Source organism: Atractosteus spatula, chromosome 4 (assembly GCF_055471065.1).
Source record: "Atractosteus spatula isolate fAtrSpa1 chromosome 4, fAtrSpa1.hap1, whole genome shotgun sequence".
NCBI classification, from domain to species: Eukaryota; Metazoa; Chordata; class Actinopteri; order Semionotiformes; family Lepisosteidae; genus Atractosteus; species Atractosteus spatula.
Genome location: NC_142709.1, coordinates 71,489,578 through 71,513,661, shown reverse-complemented (window position 1 = coordinate 71,513,661; position 24,084 = coordinate 71,489,578). Strand labels below are relative to the sequence as shown.

The 24,084-nt window shown below is 39.4% G+C and overlaps 1 protein-coding gene and 2 pseudogenes across 5 annotated transcripts; all 3 read right to left on the bottom strand.

The window, feature by feature from the left end:
• Positions 1-1,089: 1,089 nt before the first annotated feature.
• Positions 1,090-3,770, bottom strand: LOC148837143 (P2Y purinoceptor 13 pseudogene; annotated as a pseudogene). Its single transcript, XR_016090999.1, has 2 exons — positions 3,696-3,770; positions 1,090-3,516 (listed from the first exon to the last, which is right to left on the bottom strand). The product of XR_016090999.1 is annotated as a P2Y purinoceptor 13 pseudogene (transcript).
• Positions 3,771-5,781: 2,011 nt separating this feature from the next.
• Positions 5,782-15,810, bottom strand: LOC148837142 (P2Y purinoceptor 13 pseudogene; annotated as a pseudogene). Of its 3 annotated transcripts, XR_016090959.1 has the most exons (4): positions 15,681-15,810; positions 11,975-12,164; positions 10,139-10,330; positions 5,782-7,069 (listed from the first exon to the last, which is right to left on the bottom strand). The product of XR_016090959.1 is annotated as a P2Y purinoceptor 13 pseudogene, transcript variant X2 (transcript). The 3 variants fall into 3 exon arrangements; XR_016090958.1 differs by lacking the exon at positions 15,681-15,810 and having other exon boundaries at positions 11,975-12,205; XR_016090960.1 differs by lacking the exon at positions 15,681-15,810 and having other exon boundaries at positions 12,060-12,205.
• Positions 15,811-17,472: 1,662 nt separating this feature from the next.
• LOC148837141 (P2Y purinoceptor 12-like) lies at positions 17,473-19,567 on the bottom strand. Its single transcript, XM_088914289.1, has 2 exons — positions 19,397-19,567; positions 17,473-18,653 (listed from the first exon to the last, which is right to left on the bottom strand). Exons 1-2 carry the CDS (start codon positions 19,436-19,438, stop codon positions 17,604-17,606), a joined length of 1,092 nt encoding a protein of 363 aa, XP_088770415.1. The 5' UTR covers positions 19,439-19,567; the 3' UTR covers positions 17,473-17,603.
• Between the last annotated feature and the right edge of the window lie 4,517 nt (positions 19,568-24,084).

Genomic DNA, 24,084 nt, shown 5'->3' with positions numbered 1-24,084 from the left:
TATGGCAATAAAGTTCAAGTTCAGTTCAGTTCAAGTGCGTGGAAGGATTTACAAATATTTGTATTTGCCCAATGGGTTATTCTGATGTGGAGTTTTTCTACTAAAAATTCAAAAGGCCTTTTTATATAACAAGACTTCACGTAAACATTTATTATCCCTGGTGTACATCTCAAAGGTGCTATATTAATGTATTTTTCAGATATGACGGAGGATTTGAGAGGGCGTACTAATAGGAAATGCAGTTTAAGTTCCACCCTCATTATATATACTAAAGGGCCTGGTGAGGTTTAAGCAGTAACCGCGGGCTGCAGGCTGTCCTATTGCAAACTAAGCTTATCAACTTTATGTGACCCAGATTTGAGCCAGCTAGATGCAGGTCTAAAGATGGTCTAAAAAGTTCAGATGGGATTAGGTCAGACATCAACAAAGAGCTTGTTACCTTGCAATTTTATGTTGAAAGTGCTCCTGTATTGAAGTTGTGGTGATTTCTCTGTAGCACAGGTGGCATGGTTATTCATTCGTTATATCATTTTATCAGCAGGCCTGTGAATGTTATATATTGAAATATATATGAATGTGAGATATTGAAAGAAAACAAGTTGCATCCATTTAATTATGGTATTTTTTGGGTGATTTCCTGAATGTGCATACATGTTTTAGGAAGTGATTGCTAAAACAGGCAGTTGCACAATTTCCAAATAAAATAAACAAGGGAGATGCTATTATGCATTGTTTTTACATTACAAAATCGTTTTTTTAAATACATGATGATCTGTTAAATAAGCAGTTTGTCATGTCAGATGCATTTTATGAGGAAATGAAAGCTGAAGAAATGTGTATGAAGGACCGCATTCAAGAAATGGTGGGCAGTGGCTCAAAAGGGCAGAAGGGGCACTTTCCGGTTCAGGCTTTGTTACATTAGAGTATCCTGGACACAAATCAGTGCCTGCTTGTGTTTCTGTGTTTTTCAATTTTACAGGACGTTTGGATGTGATTTCAGAGGCATTACAATATTCACAACCTTCACAAAAATGGTTGTCCATAATTGCTGATTATGTTTGATTAACAGACAAGATATTACACCCCCTCTACTGAGCATATACTTTATTTTCCTGATATAACACATCTTAACAACTGTTATTGAGGCGTACAGTGTGTAGAATGCAGCCTAAGGAACCGGCTTTTTTGATGACCTGTTCGCCTGCCGCTAGTTGTGACCCAGTTACAGTATGAAGCGATGTACTCCCTTTAGCTGCCTCCCTAAATTCTTTTTTTTTCTGAATGCAAGCTCTCCTGTTTCTGTGACTGAACCATACTGTATACACAACAAAGAATATGCATGTTAGCTGTTTATATCAAATACAAAAAGACTGGCTTGTCTACTCAGTTAACTGCATTTTCTTAAGGAAATCTCAAATATAGCTAAATAACACGCAGACAATAACGGCGAGTTCACCGGTTTGCAAACTCATTTCAAACAGGTGAATGAAAATAAGTCTTTCTTCAGCACAAAGTGCTCAATACGACACCCTTGGTGTGATACTTTTGTACAGTCCTTCTGAAAAATTTGTCTATCTTCTAACCGTTCAAAAATGTTAAACACGACCTCCACAGGTGTAGTAGCCTACTGTACGTTGCTTGTCGCTGCTTTTTTTCCTCCGCTTTTTACAACGGACGGGAGGCGGACACTTGTGCTCGGGTGAGATCGATTACGATCGACATTTTATTTTCTCCTAACGGGAGATCCGTACTAAATGCAGAAGCAGAATCGCCAAGTGGCGGAAAAAAATGAAATTGGGGGACTTTTTTTCTACAAGCAAAAAAGGGCACTTGGGCCAATGAGGGCAAAGGGGCGGTCTTGAGTCACAGTAGCCCCCCCGCTCTGCACGTCCCTAGCCTTGAAACATAAAATGTATTACAATTTATGTCTTAAAAATAAGTCCTTAGTATAATCTGAACATGCAAATGTTTGTTAATGTTTTCAAATCATCTGGAAAGATGAGGTTAATTAGAGTATAGTATATTTAGCATGTTTAGTATATATTACATCAGGGTAATGTACTGTGTACCTTTATCTTTGTGTATATATATTTCAACGAAACGCCGGTGAAGAATTTAAAATGCATGTTAAGTACAAGCTGTTAAAAGTTTTATTTATGAAACAAAAATGTCCATTGTTACAGAGCTTATGTCTCTGATAACTACTGACACTGATGACCATCGCACAAAAATGGTTATAGTAAATTGAATGACCACTGATATACATAGTATACATATTTATTCTTAACCAACTGTAACTATAATTCAATAAAAAACAATTTTAAATAACTGCAAAAAAAATCAAAGCATCCACCTATACAGTTTTTTTTTGTATAGTATGTCAGCAGAGCTCATTTCGATGTGCAGCTGGATATTCTCTCTTGTGGGACCATATTAGCATGTTCTGGTTGCTCCTGCTGTATATTGCTCACCGAGGTTTCGATGTGTTCGTGTTACATGGACGTCTCATAGTAGTTTGAAGAGACTTCCTGGCCCTTTGAGTAATTAGCTTTTACTGGCAGGCTTCTTGATATGCTCACGGTTCTGATGAACCTTCTCCGAAAGGATTTGCACAAATATAAATAAATGAGGGGATCCAGGCAGGTGTTAGTTGAAGTCAGCCAGAGTGTAAATTCTTTCACTAAGTGCAGGGATTTGGACAGGCTGCAGCTCCTCCCGGGAGTCTTCAGAATGTAAGGTATTCTAGCAAAGTGATAGGGTGCGAAACACAGGAAGAACACGGCAATGATGACATACACCCTCGTCTTGGCGTGCCTTTTGTCTTTTTTGTTGTTACTCTGGGATCTTCGATAGGACTCGTAAATCTCCTTGCTTATTAGCAAGTAAAAGACAACCATCACAGCAAAGCACACCCAGAAAATCACCATGTTGATTTTTATCACCGCGTAGTGCCAGTCCTGGCCGAGGGCTTCCTTCAGGCAGATACAGTTGACTGCCCCGGAGGCGTTGTCCCGTCTCGGGTCGGTCAGTATCATGTTCGGCATGGCCGTCGTAGAAAATAACGCAACCCAGATGATGACGGCCGCCGTTTTGCCGAAGGTTTTGTTCCGCACGAAGGACGTCCCGAACGGGCGCACGATTTTGAGGTATCGATCCAGGCTGATGAGCGTCATCAGGATAATGCTGATGTACAGGGTGAAGTAGTAGACCACACTGGAGTACCGACAGGTGATGATTTTCAGCTGCCTCGGCGCGAAGCTGGCTTCACTGAGGGTTTTCAATAGTATGGTCACGGTCATCAGCAGGTCAGCTATGATCAAGTTCTTGAGGTAAAAGAGGAAGGAGGATGCACACTGGACATGAAAGGATATCCAGAGGGCCACTGTGTTTAAAAAAGCAGATCCCAAAAAGACCAGTGCATACAGGCAGGGGAAGAGATACACTGTGAAGGTGTCGGACTCTGTCGCGTTGGAAGATGTGCGGTTTGTAGTAGCCTTATCCATGATGGAGCTTCACCTTGAGATTAGAAAACAGGCAAAGTCTGTTTTTTGCAAAATTAAAAATCGTCTTTGGAGATTGTTGCTTATTTAGCATTAATATTTGCTAGGGGAGGTAAACCCCATGTTTCCAAGCAACATAACTGTTAATCAATCAATTTATTACCTTGCCATTTTTTTAAAAAGTAGAGTACTTACCCACTTTTTTCTTTAGGCCAAAAATGTGGTCTCTCAGCTGCTCCTCGCTGGACTGTGCTATCTGATGAGGCTTCCAAATAGAAACATTTCGTATGCAAGGTGCCCCTGCCTTCTCTTCTGTTATTTTTTCAAGCACGTGTGTCTGAACGTGTTTACTTCGGAAGCAGGTAACTTCATCTTTATTTAGAATGTGGTAACAATGAATGTAATCTCTAAAGTTCATCTGCAGCCCCCTTTTATTTAAATAAGAGATAAATCTGATAAGAAGAGGTATGCAAACTCAATGAGGCATGCCAGAATCTGTCCTGTGCCTTTTATTCATTTGGAATGAGTGTCTGATGCATGTGAACTTTATCTTCACATTTGTGTATGCTAGCTTTGCATTGTTCCGTTACCTTGTGCAGGCAGACCATCGTAACAGTGCAGCACTGTCTGGAATATGCTCAGTGCTCTCCTCTTTAATTCAGCTTGCAGTGCTGTATTAATACTCATCTTATAATTATAATAATAATAATAATAAACTTTATTTTATATAGCTCCTTTAAAGGTGGCTTCTCAAAGCACTTTACAGGATGACAACAACAATAAATAAGAAGAATACACAAGATAAAACACAATTACAATATATAGAGGAGACCGTGGATGGGGGTACTAAGAAAAGAAATCTTGTTCCAAAGTGGTGAATGCTAGCGACTCTTGTCTAGACACAGTTACTGCATCACAGTCATCCAGTCATGTTTACTGTATATATACGTCTGATAATGTGGGTTGGCACTGCCAGCCCTGAGGCAGGTCACCTGCCCTGTGTCAGGGACACAGTGAGTTCTGAAGAGCAAATCTGGATTCCGTGGGGCAGGGTAAGGCTGAGCGCCCCCGCATATTCTGGCAGATGTCAACAGCTGCTAATGGTTAGTATTCCGCTGAATTCAAATCACCTTGAGGGGAACCTGGACCGCACTGTCCAGACAATGCCAAGTCCACATTGACGAAACACTCTTGCCATGGGGAGTTTGAAAGCATTTGAGAGGCACAGGGGAGCGGCATCAACGCACAAATGCCATTTTTTATTATGAGACAGGCTGCAAATGAGAGGTGGCCTTTTGATGCATCAAACTGTATTTAGATGGCAGCTAAGAGCTCGTTTGTTATTGAGGAGCTCATTCACACAGTGTTTGTCAGAACATGGCTGGACAGTTCCTGGCTCCACATAAACACTTCCTCTTGTGCCCTGAGGGGTTTCACTTTCTGGGCACGAGCTCTTTATGAGTACTCTTCTGGACTATGGACACGTGAATGAAGACCCCTTGCTAAGGCCTCTGATCAGGACTGAAGAGATTTTTTTCAGACCGGTCCTGTTTCACGTGTCAATAACCGTGGTGTTGGGATGTGATTGGGCTGTTGTGTGTTCAGTCATCTTAGCTGCTTGTCTTTGCAGGTGAGCAGACTTTGTGAAGTTGAAAGTGTTTGGTTGTCCTGTCCATGCTACTAGTTGTCGGTGACATTGTATGACTGTGTGTTTTCTTCTTCTTCTCCCGAAGGCTCTCAGGTGTTTTGGGAGTGGAGGTTAAGGGCTATGTAAAGAACTTTGGAATGGTACTGTATACAGACCTAGACATGAACACTTGAGATCTTAGGAGTTGTAGAAATACGTATGTGCATCTGTGTCTCACAATAATCAATTCACCTGATAGACAGTTCAACCAACAATATTTATTATTAAAAAATAATTGATATTCTCAAAGATGGAGTGTGTCAATACAAACACAGCTGTTTTACACTGTTTATCAGAGGGCACTGACACACTGCATTACTGGAGGTGTCCAAAAGGATATTTTGCCCAGTAATGTTCTGGGACAAATAACACAGGGATTTGTACGAAGGTACTAGAAGACTTCAGTAAACATTACTCCTCCACACATCCAGTTAAAATACAAAATACAAAAAGCAGAAAACACTTTGTCTTTTTTAATTTTATTGGCAGAATCTACTTACAGGGGTTTCAAATTTAATTGGCAGTATGCATTTAAATATATGAATATAAAATATATACAAAATATTTTGGTAACAAAGCAAGATGTTTTCTCGGTTGCTACAATTGCTAATAATAAAATATGAAAACTTTTTTTTCTAATTTGGCGTCCTTATCCTGTTCCTGTCTCATTAACTACTCTGCCACCATGCTCTCTCTGTGAACAAAAAGCATTTCTCTGTTCAAGAAAAATCCCCTGCCTGCACTCTTCCTTCTTCAGCCTTACCTAGCCTAATTACTCATTGCCTTTCCTAATGAATTTTCTACTGATCATCAAGATTGGATGTCAGAAATGGTGACCAGGAAACTAGCACTGGCTATTCTGTAGGTATATAGCCTGCTTTTCTCATGCTCTTGTATCAGTGTCTGCAAAAAACCAACACTACTGAGTTGAGTCCTCATTATCATTTGAGATATTAAATGTTTTACGTCTAAAGATTTCACACACCTTATTTCTGAAAGATTTGCACAGCAATATGTAGATCAATGGATCAAGGCAGGTGTTGGTTGCTGACAGCCAAAGAGACAGTTCTTTTGAAAATGACCATGCATAATCTATGCATGTGGTGTTCTTGTCAACCTGAATTTTAGTGAACGGCACTCTGACCAGGTGATACGGCACAAAGCAGATGAAGAATACAACTATGACGATGAACACCCTCGCCTTTGTTTGTCTCTTGTACCTCTTGTTACAGCTCTGGGATCTCTTGTACGACTCATAAACCTTCCTGCTGATGAACACGTAGGTGAATACAATCAAAACACAGACAACTGCAAAAACTGTTTGGCAAATGTAGATGACCACTTCATGCCAAATAACCCCAGGCCTGTCCTTCAGTGATATGCAGTTTGCAGTCCCGTTCCACTTCTTATTGGTCAGAATCATATTGGGAAGTGCTGTTGTGCAGAAAAATGAAATCCAGATGAAAGCTGTCAGGAATTTTCCATAGGTTATGTTCTGGCCCAATAATTTTCCAAAGGGCCTCACGATTTTAAAGTATCGGTCCAGACTGATCACCCCTAGGAAGATGATACTGATGTACATAGAGAAGTAAAAGAGGATGTCAGAGAATCGACACGCAAAGACCACCAGGTGTGTCTGTCCGAACTTAGACTTGCTGATGGCTTTTGTTAAAATGGTCAGGGTCATTATGAAGTCAACAACAATCAGGTTTTTCAGATAAAGTATAAAAGTTGATTCTGTCCGAATCTGAAAAGACACCCACCCTGCCAAGCAGTTTAAAACAAGGGCAGGGATGAACAGCAAACCATAAAGGACTGGAATGACCCCAAGAAAGGTTTCATAGCATGTGCTTTCAGGTTGAGAGGAATTCATGGTTTGCGTCTAGAAAAATAAAAGCAGAACACACATTGAAAACATTAGATGGGTTAACTGAGGTAGGTGATTTTAATAGAAACATCATATAATTCACCTTTATTAACACGTTAAACTTGATGGAAACAATATATAGGGATCTTTAATTTGGGTCTTTCCTTAACACCCTCAGATGTTTTTAAACCACTAATCTGGATTTAAAACACTGTTCCTTACCCTTGGTCATGGGGAGCTACGGCTCTGTGGGTTTTATAGGGGGCTCAAACTCGATGACTAAACAATTGGAACCAGTTTTAATTGAGACCATTTAAGTCACTGGTCTTACCCATGTTTATTCTCAGTAGCTGTCTGCATAAGATGCCATTCATCCATACAGTTTCTAAGCGCTTCGTCTAATTCAGGGTGGCAGGGGAGCTCGAGTCTATCCCATCAAGCAACAGGTGCAAGCACAGCACAGTCAAACACAACACAATGACAAATACACATCATCAAAAGGGAAGAGAATACAGTAGTGTTACAGGAGAAAAGAGACAAGGTAGTTACTTTGCACTGTTTAAGAGTGTAATTGCAGTGGGGATGAAAGATTTCCTGATTCTGTTGGGTTTACACCTGGGAGCACAGAGGTGTCTCCCAGATGGGAGAAGTGTGAATTCACAATGGAGGGGGTGAGACACACACTCCCTGATGCTTTTGGCTTTCTTAGTCACCCTCTGTTTGTAAAGGATGCTCAAGTTGATTTGATTATTCATGATTATTTTGCCACTTATATTCACTAATCTACTCAGCCTGTTACAGTTAGCGGTACTTATGTTACCAAACCAACAAGTGAAGCAATATGTTAAGACACTTTCAATGAATGATTTGTAGAAAAGTTTAAGGATAGTTTTATCTACTTTAAAGTAGCTGAGTTTCCTAAGAAAAGAGTCTCTGTTGGCCTTTTTTATAGATATATAGTCACAACATTTGTCCCATTTTAGGTTTTTGTCAATGACCAGTCCCAAGTACTTATAGTCATCGACAATTTCAACAGGCTGACCATCAATTGTAGTGGGGGTGTGGTATTTTTCCTCAAATCAATAACCAGTTCCTTTGTTTTTGAAACATTTAACTTTAGGGAGAACTCATTGCACCACTTAGTAAAATAATTTAAAATTGACCCATGATGGTATTCTGTGTCCTTTAATAAACTGACCAGGGCTGTGTTGTCAGCAAACTTAATGAGATGTCTATCTGTGTGCTTGCTTATGGAATCATCAGTGTACAAAATGTACAGAAGAGGGGACAAGACACAGCCCTGCGGTGATCCAGTTGACATATAGTGAATGTCAGATAAGCACTTCCCCAATTTGACCTGTTGAGACCTGCTAGGTAGGAAGTCTAGCACCCACATTATCAGGTTCTCTTTCAGATTTAAGTACTTTGAGAGTTTCTGTGCAATTTTGTGTTGCAAGTTGTATTGTGTTGAAAGCAGAGGAGAAGTCAGCAAATAAAATCCTTACAAAGGTCCCTGGTTGGTCCAGGTGTTGACAGACCAGATTTAACAATGTGTGTATTGCATCGTCTGCTCCCCTCCTGTCCCTGTATGCAAACTGCAGGGGGTCGATGAGGGCTTGTGTGCTCTTTGTGATGTGTTGCTTCACTATTCTCTCAAGAGTTTTCATTGGGAGAGATGTGAGGGCAACCAGCCTGTAGCTGTTAAGGCCACTAGGCTGGGCAGTTTTAGGGAATAGGAATATTGATGAATTTCTCCCACAGAGAGGAAATGATCTGTAAGTTTAAGGACATCTGGAATAAGAAACTAAAAATATTGCAAAGCTGATCTGCACAAGATTGTAGGACCCTACCACACACATTATCTGGACCTGCACTTTTCCTTATATTGATTTTCCTAAAAAGTCTACGTACCTCTGCTGTGTCAATATTAAAGAAAACCTCTCCAGATACAGAGTGAATATGACTATGAGCTGAGGTGGTTGTAGATTTCAACTCAAAGCCGGTATAAAACACATTCAGATCATTGGCCAGCTGTTGCCCATCCACACCATTTAACAGAGGTATAGTGCTGCCACTACGCTTCTGAAGGATATTGGCGATGCTTTAAATGCCCTGCCATGCCTAAGGGCTAACAGTCCAGGGCTGTTAGCCCTTCATTTGCTCATCTATGGACAGCATGTTTGCTCCATTGTACTTTTTGGACAATCAGTCTGTATAAACCTATGCACATTTTGCACATATTGTATTGTTTTTACAGTGACTATGATCATCACATTTTGCACACACCTATGTATTTATTTATTTTTTATTTATTTTTATTTATTTTTGTTGTCTTTTGTTTTATAACTATTCTGAAGTCTGTTTTTGCTTGTCTTGGGCTGGACTGCTGTAACACATCAATTTCCCTACGGGATTAATAAAGTATTATCTATCTATCTATCTATCTATCTATCTATCTATCTATCTATCTATCTATCTATCTATCTATCTATCTATCTATCTATGCCATCCTGGTGTCACCTGTAGTAATGGTGTTCTCTATTTGTACCCTATACTGTTCCTTAGCTTTCCCAATCTCCCTTTTCACCTCTCTCTGCACTTCCTTCCTGAACTGGGTGTCCTCTTGAGAAAAAGCTTGTTTCTTTTTTAGGAGGACATGATTAAGGCTTTTTGTTACCATGGGTTTGTTATTGGGAAAAGCCCAATATAACAATAAATAACAATATAAGCTCAATATAACAATAAATAACAACAATATAACAACAACAAATAACAATAACAAGCCCAATAATACAGAAAGATTAGAAGACAGCAGTACATTGTACAGTGAGCAACACAATGCATGAAGCAGCAATTACAGCAGTCACCTTCCAGTGACAGTCACCATGCTCACAAGTGACTTTTGTCCCTCTTGCAAGTCACTAAAATGTTATTGGTTCTTTCTGGTCAATCTAAAAGTGGAACTTTGAACTGTTAACCTTATCCTCACTGTAAAGCTTCAGTTTTTCATGATCTCAAAGTTTCAAACAACACCAAAGAGGGAAAAATAGCCTGCAGAACATTAAATGAACAAAGAATACTTACCAAGATTTGGAGATTATTAAAACAGGGTAGCAAACTTGTTTTTCGTTTATTGATCCCCTATGGTATTAGTAAAATAATTCCATTATGCAATTTGAAGCATCTGTTGTGGAATTATTTTGAAATGTCAACATTCAATCTTAACCATTCTTGATCTGAGACATGCGGGGTCATGATTTACTGGTTTGCTTTTGTCTGTTTGGAAAAAAAAAGAGATTCCAATCATTTTAGACCTGTCATTCAACATAAATATACTGTACAGGAGATGAGGCAGCATGCAAATTTAGGGAAATGTGGTTACAGAAATTCAGTTTCTTCGAATCCGAAGGCACAAAGCATCGTAAACATAACTGCTGGTTGTTCATGGAGACAAAAAAGCATTCAGACAAATTGCCCATTGCGTGATTCTGTGCACTGCAGGTTTCTGAGTTACAGTTTTGCTTGACATGATATATTTTTTGCTTTTTAATTTTGTGAACTACTGTGTTATTTCACAGACGGCACTTGTGCTACAGTTTCAACTCTTTCGTTAAGATCTTCATTTCTGGAATACAGATGGACTGTAATGTGCAGAGATTCAAGAAAGAACACACTTTTGACAAATGATAAAATACAAATTTACTTTATAAATAAAAATTTCATTTTACAAATGGCCACAAAGAAAACATTTTGCAGTCAGAATTAGTGAAGAACTACTTGGCTCAATTCTTTAAATGCCTCAGTACATTTACATAAATAAAATAAATGGCATTTCAAAATATGATTTTGAACATATACTTGTGACGTTTCCTGCTGTTATGGAAGGCTGACAAATAAACAACAGCCTTCAAAATTGTTGTTCCCTTTAAAATTTCTTTGAGTTAGTTTTGAACATGTGAAATTAGGATTTGAGTTTTTAATAGGTGTTAATAAAAACCTAAATACTATTGACAGTGTACTATCTCGGACATTCCCCATGATGACATGATATCAATTGTTTTGCTTCAGTGTTCAGCTTCTTTTATACCTTGTGGAAATCATAATGACTTCCAGATACTTCTGTATATTTCTGAGGCTTTGCGAAACTACCATACTAAATCTACCATCTAAAAAACATAAAATATTTTTGACAAAAAGATTAAATACAGCATTAACATTTTGACTTGCTGACAGGGTATGAGTAGATCTGGACATTTTGAATTCTATTGAGTTATTTGAATTTGTACTTATTTTGAACAGTTCATACTATTATTGTATTCAGAACTCCTTTTTTTACAGTATCAGATTTTTATTCATACATACTAAAAAATCACGTTGTACTCTCTCAATCAGCTTTTAGTTACAGCGCATCTGGTGGCAAGCCATTGGGAGAACAAACCAGCCACAGAAATGGTGTCATGTGACACTACGCACAATTTAAAAACCAATTTAAAAAAGCATGCGAAACTGAATCTGGAGCCCCGGACTGGGCCCACATGCTAACGATAGATTAAAAGGCTTATAATCTATCCATTGGCAGCGTTATTTGTCTACTAGAGACTTACTTCTTCTACCCAGTAGGTAGGACAAACCTGCCCTAATAGCTGTACTGGGGTCACAATACCTGATGAGTCTGGTCTCTGATGTGAGGAGAATAATTGGCTTAAAGGTTTGTTTAACCCTATGTCTGTCTGCTTAATTGCACACCTTCCATGACACATTGTCTCTGGCGTCATAGGGTACTGTTATCTCGTACGGGGAAAAGCCGAGCTCCCTATTTTAACTAGCAATGATAACTGCGTGCATTAAAACAGTTCTTTTCACCCCCACAACCCACAGGGGACCCTTCATGTTGCCCCCCCCCCGAAGCACAAGACCCACCTTGCTGGCTCGCGGGAGACATTCCTCTCCAGCAGATCAGGTGGAGAGGTGAGAAACTGCTTCAGTAGCCAGTTTTGTTTCTCACCTGAGGGTCAGAGAATCGTCTGCAGTTGACCTCTTCTGTCTGTTTTCTTTCCAAACTTTGACCAATGTGATGCCCAAGATTTCCCTCTGTCCTTCAGGGCCTTTACTGCTTAAAGAGGAGGAAAATGGCCGTTGGACGTGTGATCTTACGAAATACTTGCCCCTCGAAAACCTTTTCTCTTTGGCCCTGAGAAGAAAGGGAAACAGGAGCCAAAGGTTTAACAGGCCCATTGGATCAACGGCTGGGTTCACAGGTTTTCAAAATGAGAGTCAACGTATTGGGCTCAGCGAAGACAGGAGCCAGAATCTAAGGTATGTTCTCGTGTTTCTGGATTCCTTCTCGACATAGGTGATTTAATGTGTTGTTTTTGTTGAAAAGAAAGGCTTGATCATAAAAACAACTGTGCCCTGAATCTTTAGCTTCTCATCCATGTGCTTCTTTAGCTTAAGGCTGATTTTGAAAAACGTTTAGAACCGCAAATACCATGAGCAAGCAGCCAAAGTATCATTAACTTAATTTCAAATTATTTGGAGAGCAAGTTAATTCTTTTGAGGGGCACTGAGGTTGCACTTACATGAACTGTCCACTAGTTGGCAGCCCTGCACCTTCTACACAGGAAGGCTTTGCAGCACTTCTTCCAATAATTTCTCTTACTATTTGAATTATTTCACTACTTATAAGTCTCTATTTTAGACAAACAAGCTTATGTCAGTGCATCCTTAGCATCCTCTGCAGTGCAGTGCGGAGTGGTGGCTCTGTGGCTAAGGATCTTCGCCTGTGGGTGGAAGGTTACCAGTTCGTATCTCGCGGCCGGCAGAGGAATCCTATTCCTGTGGGCCCCTGAGCAAGGCCCTTATCTCCAAATACTCCAGGGGTGCCATGTAAATGGCTGACCCTGCACTCTGACCCCCAGCTTCTCTCCCTGTCTGTGTGTCTCATGGAGAGTAGGCTGGGGTATGTGAAAAGACAAATTCCTAATACAAGAAATTGTATATGGCCAATAAAGAGATCTCTCCTTAGGCTGGGATCTTACAAGCTTAATACATCTTTCAGGGCTCAGAGGAAGAAGGGAACGGGTTTAACAGGAATCAAAATTTGAAACGTTTCACTCGGGGAGAGTTGCAGGTGACAAGGCTGGTGACTTGAGAGCAAACAACCTGAGACAATTTGTTATGAAAGGTGCTTCTCGAAAATATATTATTAGTTTGTACTTGCTTTGTTTTCTACATGCCCTGCCTTGTTCATGACTCAGTACCTGTCTGTGCTCAGTAAGCACTTAGTTTTTTCTTCCTCTGGGAGTTTCATTTCCCTGCACAGACACCAACATCTGATAAAGCCACTTCCTCTCCACCAGCCAGCAGCAAGAAAGCACATCTTCAGAGAGCAAGGCTGCATTCCAGAGGGACTTTGAATTTTGCATAAAGGAGAATTTTAATGTGAGTTTGGGGTGAGGGAAAGGGGACAGTGAGGTGGCGGGGGAATTGTGCAATCACTGTGCACTGGTTATCCTGCGGTGTCTGCGTTTGAAACAGCGCCACATCAAGCATACATATTGGAGCTGACTTTTAGCTTTGCCATTGTTGCTGCAGGTTTTAGAGGCCTCGTTAACTCATCAGGAGTATGAAAACGGTCTCTAAAGCCCTGTTTCTTGGAGAATCAATCAAATGTGCTAGAAGCCAAAAATATTTAGATAGGTGGTCAAACAAAATAAGGTTGTTGTTGATAATGATGATGATGGTTTAACGGGAGACACTAGAGAGAAATAAAGTCTGGCTCAGGCCAGTCTGGCACCTCTGATACTATACAGCAGGAGAACATGTTTTAATGAGGCAGTTAAAAGAGAGTGAGCTAAGACATCCAACAATATAATCAATGTTAAAGCTGATTAACAGAGTTTCAAAACAAAAGTAGTTTTAGTTTTAAAAAGTGATAAGAAGTCTCATTTTAAATGAAACAAAAGCATAAGAAAACTCCCTTGCCAAAGACAAGGTCATGCAGCCCTTTGCCTACAAAGGTACAAAACGTCATAATTTTTAACAAAAGCATAAGAAGTCATTCAGGTTAACAGGAAACTACATAGGCTATATCCTTCATGGTTGTGCATTGAAGATCCAAGAAATTCCAATTGTGCATAATTGGGAGAATAATGATTGTAACCAGGAGGATAAATACTTTTTTAGGATAATAGGAGCCATCAGCACTAAAATCTCAAAATGTAGGTAAATGGGCGAATTAACTCATTTTGAGTTTATGCGTGCTGACATTAATTTTTCCAATGAGGCTGAGAAGAGTTCCAGGAGGTGTTATGTAGCTTTATTTTGAGCTTTCAATGCCTTTGCTTTAACCGATATGTGATCACTATTTCCATGGGGTTTCACTGCACCTCTCCAGCTATTAATAAGGGTCTGCTTGCTTTGTTTTCACCCAATGCCTTCGAGCTCTTTGGTAGTTGGTAGCAAAGCAGCAGGGACACACTCTTCCAATGCATGTTCCTTATAATTTGCAAGACCTTTGCCTTTTCTTCAACGCCCATAGTTCTCTTGTCAAACCAGTATTGGTGTGACAAATCAGATAAATACGTCACAGATGCAGCTTACAGATTTGTATTGAGTTTATGTTTTGTAATACATGTGCATTTTGCGATAAGGTTTTAAAAAATGCTAAATAACAGAAGATATTTTTCAGGCACAGATGGTGGACTCATATTAATCCTTTTGTTGCTTTACAACACCGAGAACATGACAGAAAAGAGTACTTCGGAGTGCTCTTTCACAAACAGGGGAAGGCACCAGCCTCAGTGTCGATACTTTGTGCAACGGCTATGCAGTGCTTATGGAAGAAAATAAGAAGTGTTTTAGCTGCATGCATGCTGAATGCTCAAGCTAGGAGGACTTTTCATTTCTCACGCGCTTTCCCCCAGAATCTCTCCTTCTGCACAATTCCATTACAATTTTTATATGAAAACACCTCAGAATACTCTTGTAATGTCATGCATTAACCTTGCTATTTGTTTTCAGCAATAGACAAGCAGTGAGTGTATGTATATATATAGAAACTGACATAATATTATCTTGATTTGTCCTGAATTACTGTAAGTGATAGAATATTTGATCGCTGGGCATTTAATTTAATGTTTATTAGCTTAGTAATAATTGCTAGCCCCGGTCAGTCTAATTGTTGAGTGTCTTTTGCATTGTAGGGTTTATTAAGGCTTGGTTTTCAGTCTACTTGCATATTTATTCATTTGTGTGCTCAATCTACTTGCCAAGCCATGGGTAAATTTATCTTAATTGGAAATAATGTTTATAAAGCTTTAGGAATACATTGTATGGTACGTGCACTTATGCATACACTGTGTGTATTTGCATAAGTGTATACACAGTAGTTGAAAGAATTGATGAGACACCACATTTTTTAAACTACTAATAATTGCACTAATAAGATCATTATTATTATTTTGCTATTAAAATGCAAACTATTTACAGACCTCCCACTCAATTAAAACCCAATGTAGAGATTGTACCGAACCATACAAAGCAGCATACGGATGTTACTGTGGGTTGTTGAATCAATGTATCTTATCTATCAAGAGTAATAAGAAATATATTAATACTTACCCACCGCTCGCTATTAAATGTGCAGGATGTTTTCTTTTTCCTTTAGAATAATCAAGAGATCAAAGAGCTAATTATTATTATTTAAAGTTTTCATTAACTGCCAAAGGAGAAAAGCTACTCTCCAGTGCTAGACCTCCAGTGTTAATATCTGGGGATTATGACATACTGTATCACTGCACAGGGGGGTTACTCACTGGTTGCTAAGTAACTGACAAGATTTGACAAGAGGTTTGCAGCACAACTTCCTGTTCTGTTTTTCTTTTCAAGGGAAGATAAAGCATTATTTTGTATTAATAAAGCATTATTTTGTAGGTATAAAAAGTATGCGAACAACATGCACAAAAAGTGATTTTGATCATGTGAAAGCTGTGAAATGCAAAAGTAGTTCGGGACCCTGTGCAGACTGTATAATCCGAAAGTAAGTGGAGAAGGACATCCGAGGAAGGTATAGCAGGCTAGGAAGGGTAGACAGACAGGGGTGCGTGATGACGGTGATCCGGGGCTCGGGGGGCGTGGCAAGGGCAAACAGGTCCAGACAGTCCAAAGTGGGAATCTGGGGCGCAGTCCAGAGTCCAAAACTGGGGGATCCATCCAAGACCATTCAAGACGAGACAACCTATCTGTGAAGAGCGCTGCACTGAATTTCAATTTAAATGGAAGAACCTGGGAGTGATATTTGATCCAGGTTGACATTTAACCCCCCAGTGCAAAATATTGTAAACACATCATTCTTCCAAGTCAGAAATATCACCACACTACATCCAAAGTTGTCTCTGAATGTTGCCAAAAGACTGGTCAACAGTTTCATTTTTTGATTACTGCAACGCCCTTTTTCCAGGGGTATGTAAATCCTTAGTGAACAAATCAGTATCTTGAGTATCTGTGTCTTCGTCTGCATCTTCTTCTGCATTCTATGCTATTCAATTATTGTTTTTAATTGTGCTAATTTTGTTACCTCTTCTCCTCTTTTTTCCTCTTACTGTAAAGCACTTTGTGAAGTTACTTTTAATTAAAGGTGTTGTATAAAATAAAATTTGTGTTATTATTTACCCCAGGTACTACCATCCACATTTTGCTGAACTTTATTTAGTACAAAATGTGAAACTTGACGTTGCGTGGTTGTCTAGTTTTCAGTGTCTGTTTTTTCTCTTCCATCTCTTTCTTTCTGGAGGGGGCTGTGCTCCATGGTCTCTAATGACAAGACAGACTGTGTGCTGACGATTGCATGCTGATGCCTAGTCTATCACCTAATATGATAACTTTGCATGCAGTTAGTTTGACATTTTGCAAGACCATAATGTTTGGAATAGCGATAACACAACACGGTGCTTCACATGCAAGCCTCTGAATTGAGGTACACATACAGTACTTCTTATCTAAGTTTAAAACTTAAACTTAACAAAAAAAAACACTCTGAAGGAAGTCTAGTTCTAGTGAGTCACTATGTGCAGATATCAAAAATTGTATTCAATGCTGAAATTGTATTCCTGTAGCAAATGCAGGCAGACCTATAAAGTGCTGCAATACAATCTTCAATCTACAAATCACATGCAGGGTGTGATATGAAATAGTTCTAGGAGGCAGCTGAGTCAGCAAGCGTAGGCTGCAAAGGAACAAGTAAAGGTTTGTTCCATGCTGAAAAGAGAAAAAGAAGGCTCCACTGCCAAAAAGTTGTGTTTCCTTTCTTCTCTTTTCAGAATGATACAGAAAGCCCTGTTCACTGCATGATATGCAAGGAGCTCCAGAAGCAATTGTTTTCATTTCATTTAATTAGTTGTTGAACATTAGATGGAATTCACATCACAATGACAGATTACAAACAAACATACGTGTTCTTCTTTACTGTGATGCATGTTAACAGAGTTAGTACAAGCTACAGTATCTTGTATTGTAATGTACAGAACACAGTGACATCAGTCAATCACTTCTACACATTAGAATCTCCCAAATGAGTGTTTTCAGTGTCATGCCTCTGCTCCGCAGTCCCGACACTGGGCCTTGAAACGGTGGATAAGTTCAGCGTTTTGAAGAGCGAGGCTCTGAAGGAACTGCACAGGAAGAAGTAGATGAGAGGGTCGAGGAGGGAGTTGAGGGAAGACAGCCAGAGAGTGGTTTCCTTCAGGTGAAACAGAGCAGTCTCCAGGGAACACCGGAAGAGCGTGGTCTGACTCATGGTGTAGGGCACTCTGGCGAAGTGGAAAGGCGCGAAGCAGATGAAAAACACCACTAGGACGAGAAACACGTTGACTTTCATGGTCATCCTCCCTTTCTGGTTTGAGCTTCTGGTTCTGGCGTAGGACTTGTACAGCTCTTTCGCTATTAAAATGTAGCAAAATGTTACTATCGTTAAATTGCCCCAGAAAATGATCTGACAGGTGTAGTTAACCGCTTCATGCCAGGTCAAGCCAAACTCTGTTTTGAGGTCAGCACACTTGAAAGAGCGAGATTCGTGCCTCTTCTTCGTCAGAATCATGTTGGGCAGTGATATCGAGAACATGACGAGCCAGATCGCCCCTGACAGGAGCTTCACGCCGACCAGGCTCAGAGGTTTTGCCCTGTCGAATGGATTTATAGTTTTCTGGTAGCGATCAATGCTTATTAATCCGAAAAAGATGATGCTGATGTACATCGTGAAGTAAAACATGACGGAGGACACTTGGCAGACAAAGACTTTGAGGTATGATGGACCCAGCTTGGAGTCGCGCAAAATCTTGAAGGGGAAAGTCAGAGTCATGATCACGTCGGCTACCACAATGTTTTTCAGATAGATGATGAAGTTGGATTTGCTGGGGATCTGGAAGAACACCCAGACGGCCAGGCTGTTGAGGAACAACCCCAGGATGAAGAGAACAGTGTAGAGCACGGGGAACACAACTCTGCTCACTGCGCTGTCCCTTGAGCAGTTGATGCTCAGCTGAGTTGAGTTGCTGATGTTGTAAATGTCTCCAGGACTTTCGGTGACTTCCATGGGCTCAACCTGTGCTGCATCAAAGGAAAAAAATGGTCAAACTGAAAAAAAAAAACTTTCTGTTCATTTACAAAATTTAAAAAAATGCTCTTATGACTATACTGATAATCTTAATGGGATTCAGATTTTTGGGAGATAAAACCCTGATATAAAATGTCCCTGCAGAAGGAAATGGGATAATACACCCCACTATTAGTCTTTTAATAAGAAACAGTTGGCCACAGCAGTATATTTCCAATGTTGCGGTAGATATATGCTTACTCAACCTTGCCAAAGGTTTTTGCAATTTTTTGGCATCATAGTTAATTGATATAGTGAAACAAGTATTGCCCAAAATCAAATAGCAAAGTGAAATTGTAATTCCACTAAGCAATTTGACTTGGCAATCAATTTCTATGCACTTCACCAGTTCATTTGATTGTTAAATTAGCTGTTACAATTTTGTCAATACATTAGAAACAAAGAATGGTGAACCATAAAATACAGATTTAATAGGATGTCCATAATGATGGAATGATTACTAACAGTATCATTGACTAAATTAATCCACGATTTGTACCAGAACAATGCATTCTTGCTTAAACCTCTAAGCGATTTTGTAATATCCTCTTCACTTCTACTAAAAACTCAACCGGCAGTAACACTGCCTTATCTAAACAGTGCTGAAGTCAGAATAAATCACGTGAGAAAATGAATATCTCATCCATGGCAATAAGGACAGTACATAACAATAAAGTATTTGATTTACTCACTTCACTTTCCTCGGCAGAATGTTTTGTGGCTGTGGAAAGCATCAACGATTGTTGAGAAATACTGTATTGATTTCCTCGTCTGCAGTTTGCAGGTTAATAGAACCTAGATTTGTGAAGCGTTTGAGAGCTGATTTCAGAAATCAGCATTTTTTATTTCCTAGTTATCCTTAAGGAGTGAGCAAACGCATGCTAATATAAATGTGATGGGAGATGGCGATTGTTCTGCTTCTTATATCCTGGTAAACAAAGAAGAAAGTTATTTTCCCCAGATTTGAAGGGGGAAGTGCCTGTGGTCAGTGTCATTTCTGTGTCATGGAGATTCGAGGTGGGAGGGACAGAGAGGGTGCCAAAGAGTTAGTTACCACTTACTGTAGGGAAATCAGGGGTGATGAGATATACGAATAATTCTGTGAACATCAGTTCAACAAAAACAATCTTCTCTCTTTAAAACAAATGCCTTTTTAATGGACTTTTATTGAAATTTGTCATTAGACTTCCAACAGAATGAAAGAGGAGAGAACTGTCAGGGTGTCATCAGACGCTATACATGTATTTCAAAGCACACAAGCACATTTGATTCCTAAAGAATGAAACTGTATTTCAACAACTGGGTGCTCCTGGTCCAGGTTCAATAAACCAATCAGAAATGCAAACCAATCTCTTTTTTTAAATGGATGTGCTTAGATCTGCACACAGGGTTTCATTATTCATAGTGTCTCCTCTCTCTCTCTAAAAAAGGGGCGGAGCGGTGGCTCTGTGGCTAAGGATCTGCACCTGTGGCTGGAAGGTTGCTGGTTCAAATCCTACTCCATTAGGCCCCTGAGCAACGCCCTTCACCCAAACTGCTCCAGGGGTGCTGTATAAATGGCTGACCCTGCACTGTGACCCCCAGCTTCCCCACATCTAAGATCTAAGAACAACTACCACCTGCTGAGATGAGCCAGAGCCCAGCAGTGGTCAGGGTTCTGGACTAGTGACTGCCACACTGACACTGCTGTGTCACCCAAGAGGTTCTAGAATAATATCCAGCTGTATAAATGGATGCAAATAAAAGTTGCTTTTGGGTGCATGTGCCAGATAAATAAATTGGTAATAAAAATAATCATATTAATTGCTTAAACTTATATGGTGCTTTTCTGGACACTCCACTTAAAGTGCTTTACAGGTCATGGGGATCCCCTCCACCACCACCAGTGTGCAGCCCCACCTGGATGATGCGCCAGTCCGCTCCCCACACACCAGCTCTCAGTGGGGAGGAGAGCAGAGTGATGAAGCTAGTTCAGAGATGGGGATCATTAGGAAAGCATGACTGGTAAAGGCCAATGGAAAATTTGGCCAGGACACCAGGGTAACAGCCCTACTCTTTTTGAGAAACACCTTGGGATTTTTAATGACCACAGAGAGTCACGACCTTGGTATTACATCTCTTCAGAAGAACAGCACCTTCTGTGAATAATAAAATAGTAAATAATTAAATAAGAATAAAACATAGTAATTAATTAATGTTGATTTTGATAGAGACACTGCATGCTTTTGTTTGAAATTAGAATGTTGGATACCTGGTTCCAGCAAATTTTGCTTCAAACAGGATATTAGATTCTCTTCTAAGATTTCAGGATGATTCAGGGAATACTCAATATGCCAATTGGGAAAAGAAGCAAAAAAAATAGTCCAAACTTAATTTAAAATGCATCAAGGCCCATTTTTCATGCAGCGATATCAACTCTGTTTATCACAAAACCTTAACTTTTAACATTAATTTAATATTCCTCAGCTCTTAGTGTATGGCTAATTTTTTCAGCCAAGGCTGATAAAAGCATATTTTTTTAGAGAAACCTGAAACTTTTTCAGTCTGCTAAGTCATCACAGTTGTCATTACCATGTTGATATATCAATAAAATCTTTGCAAAATCCAATTTATATGTTTTCTGAAATGTTTTTCCACATAAATTAGTTTCAGTGCTATTATTCAGTCTGCCAAACTGTCAGAATAAATAATTTCTTTTAAAAAGGAAAAACCTTGTCCCAGAATTTTTTTTGTTTTCGCCATTTTAAAATTAGACAACGAAAGCAATGTCTGCTCTTTTTCTTTAAGGATGCTCCATTTTAAAAGCTGTTTTATTTGATTACATTTGCAATTGTATAACTCTTTTAAATTTCTTTAATATTAGATGAAGGGTATATTTTATATATGGTTCTTTGTACAATATATTATAATTCTTTGTGCAATATATTAAAATATAAGATGGAGGACATGCACATATATATATATACAGTATATTCAGCTAGCAGACACTGCTAAATCACTTTCATGCATCAATCATACACATACCACAGAGGAATATTGTATATTAAATAGCTAAAATGACAATTTAATCTTAACAGTACAGTATACAAAAAGATTTGCCTTACATGTTCTCAGATATCTCAGATATGCATGTATAATATATACATAATATATAACATCCAGCTCCACAAAAGGTTTGCCTTTACCTTCAAGTGATGTCCAAAAGGCTGATGTCAAACAAGCTGCAAGTAATTTTACCTTTTGAATGAATGGTTGCTGTTTACACATCTAATAAGCCAGCTGTAGGCAACACATATGACCAAGAGGAGAGACAGGTGTTTCAGCTTGTGTCGGCTGAGTTTGACAGACGTTTCTCACAGTACATTTTTAAAAGGCAATTGCAGTCTCTCCGTTGCTGATGAAAAGCAATTCCTGCTAGGTGTTCAGGATGAGTTAAATTTAATGATGTAGAAAAAATACTTGCTATCCATTGTGTTTTGTAAGCTTTAAACACTTGTGGAGTCTCATAATTTATGTATGAGTCGGCATGATTTGTTTATTGCCGTTTTACTAGGAAATGGCTGATAACTCATTTGAGAAACAAACATAGAGACACACACCGCCTTTGTAAACCAATTTTTTACATATATCAAATATCGAAATACACAAGGCACAGAACAACATATTTGCTAGGAGCGTCTAGACTTGGCTCTGAAACTGCGGCAAACATTTTAGATGCAGCTGGCTAAGGGCATAAAGATCAGAAAACCCTCTTTATAATGAGGCGTTTGCCTGTGTGGGATATCTAACAAATGTGCACACTCTTATGAAGCAACACCGATGACTTTCACTGCTGGACTTTGCCTGCTGCTGGATTTTTGTGAAATATAATAATACTTGATAGTGTAATACGAACAAATGATAACATGCATTATTATGTACTGTATATCTGTGTAACAGCCATACAGTACCACCCTGAATATCAGAAACCCATGATTTTGTGTGATCAGTTGTTAAACTTTTATTGTTCCAGATTACCGTCCATTCACTTTCAATGCACTTTTCCTGTCCTTAATGTCCCAGGACATCCCTGTAACATTCACATCCTCATTCCATATAGTAACAATTGCGGAAAGACTGTATGAAACTTCTGCAAAAATTTTGCATTATCCCTGGAATCGGTCAGATTATGGATTATTGGGTGTGTAGACGGTCACCCCCCATGGAAAGTCATAGGCCAGAACTGCAGAATGGAATATAAAGTTAGTACAAAAAGGAACAACGGCCAGGAAGCTCTGTTGAGACTGAAAATCCTGGAATGAGCAAAGACCGTCCACTTTCAAAATACTCTGTGTCCTAGAAAGCAATCCCTTTATGCCTCCAAATGGAGAGGAAAAAGAATTACTAATAAATAATTTGTGGTAATGTAAATTAGGAAAGTGAGATGGCTTTGTCTTCTGAGATTTCTTGAAGTTTTCCATCGGATTCCAAGGTTTAATTATGTGCATAAGTTCTGGGCCAAAAATCAATCTATAGTGTCTAAGGGGAATACCAGAGTAAATTAAATCCTGATGTAGAGACCTCTACAGACACGAGACCTACTGCAAGCATGAGCCAAGACACAGGAGTGATTGCAAAACAAAGGAGAAATAGAAAAGTCAGGCAAAACTGGTCCCCCCGTATTGCTGAATGGAGAACTTATTATGTAGTCATTTCACTTTCCATACAGATTTAGAAATATGAGTGTGCAATCTCTCCATGGACCCTAAAAGCATAGAAGGCGTGAAAATACATTCACTGTTCTTATGTGTCCATCTGTTCAGGTCAGTGTCTACCCGTTTAAGGATTTCAAGTTATTCACTGTGATATCAGGTAGAGAAGAGAGAAACTCAGTAGTGAGGTGCCTGAAGTGTCTCACCAGTTGGAGGCAAGCTTATTTTCTCCACGGCAATATTTAAAGAAAGAAATACTTGGACATATGAATTTTACAGTATACTCTGACAGAATACTAAATCATTGCTAATAGTTAGCAGATGAGGCAGGAAATGGGTTACACCGCCTACATGTGACAATATATCATCAGTCCAGGGTGATATGCAATGCCGAGCATTGTTAAAAGGGAAACGGGATACAGACTGGATATTGATAGGCAGCTTGGCCGAAACGTTGTGTTTTCTTTCTTCTCTTTTCAGCATGGAATAAACCTATTACTTGTTCCTTTGCAGCCTACACATGCTGACGCAGCTCCCCACCTGAACTAGCTTGAGATAGTGGCTCCAAAGACAGGGTAAACAAACAAGGGAAAGTGATTATTGCTGACGTGCGAGAACATGTGCCTGTCACCATTGCCAAAGTGGTAAAAAGAAGTTTAACCATATTAATCAACCCTGATTTTGAACCC

Excerpts from the sequence above, each read along its gene's own strand:
- LOC148837141 (XM_088914289.1), bottom strand. The coding sequence starts at position 19,438 with ATGCTTTCCACAGCCACAAAACATTCTGCCGAGGAAAGTGAA. Across the intron at positions 18,654-19,396 it reads ATTCTGCCGAGGAAAGTGAA|GTTGAGCCCATGGAAGTCAC; the intron begins GTGAGTAAATCA and ends GATGCAGCACAG.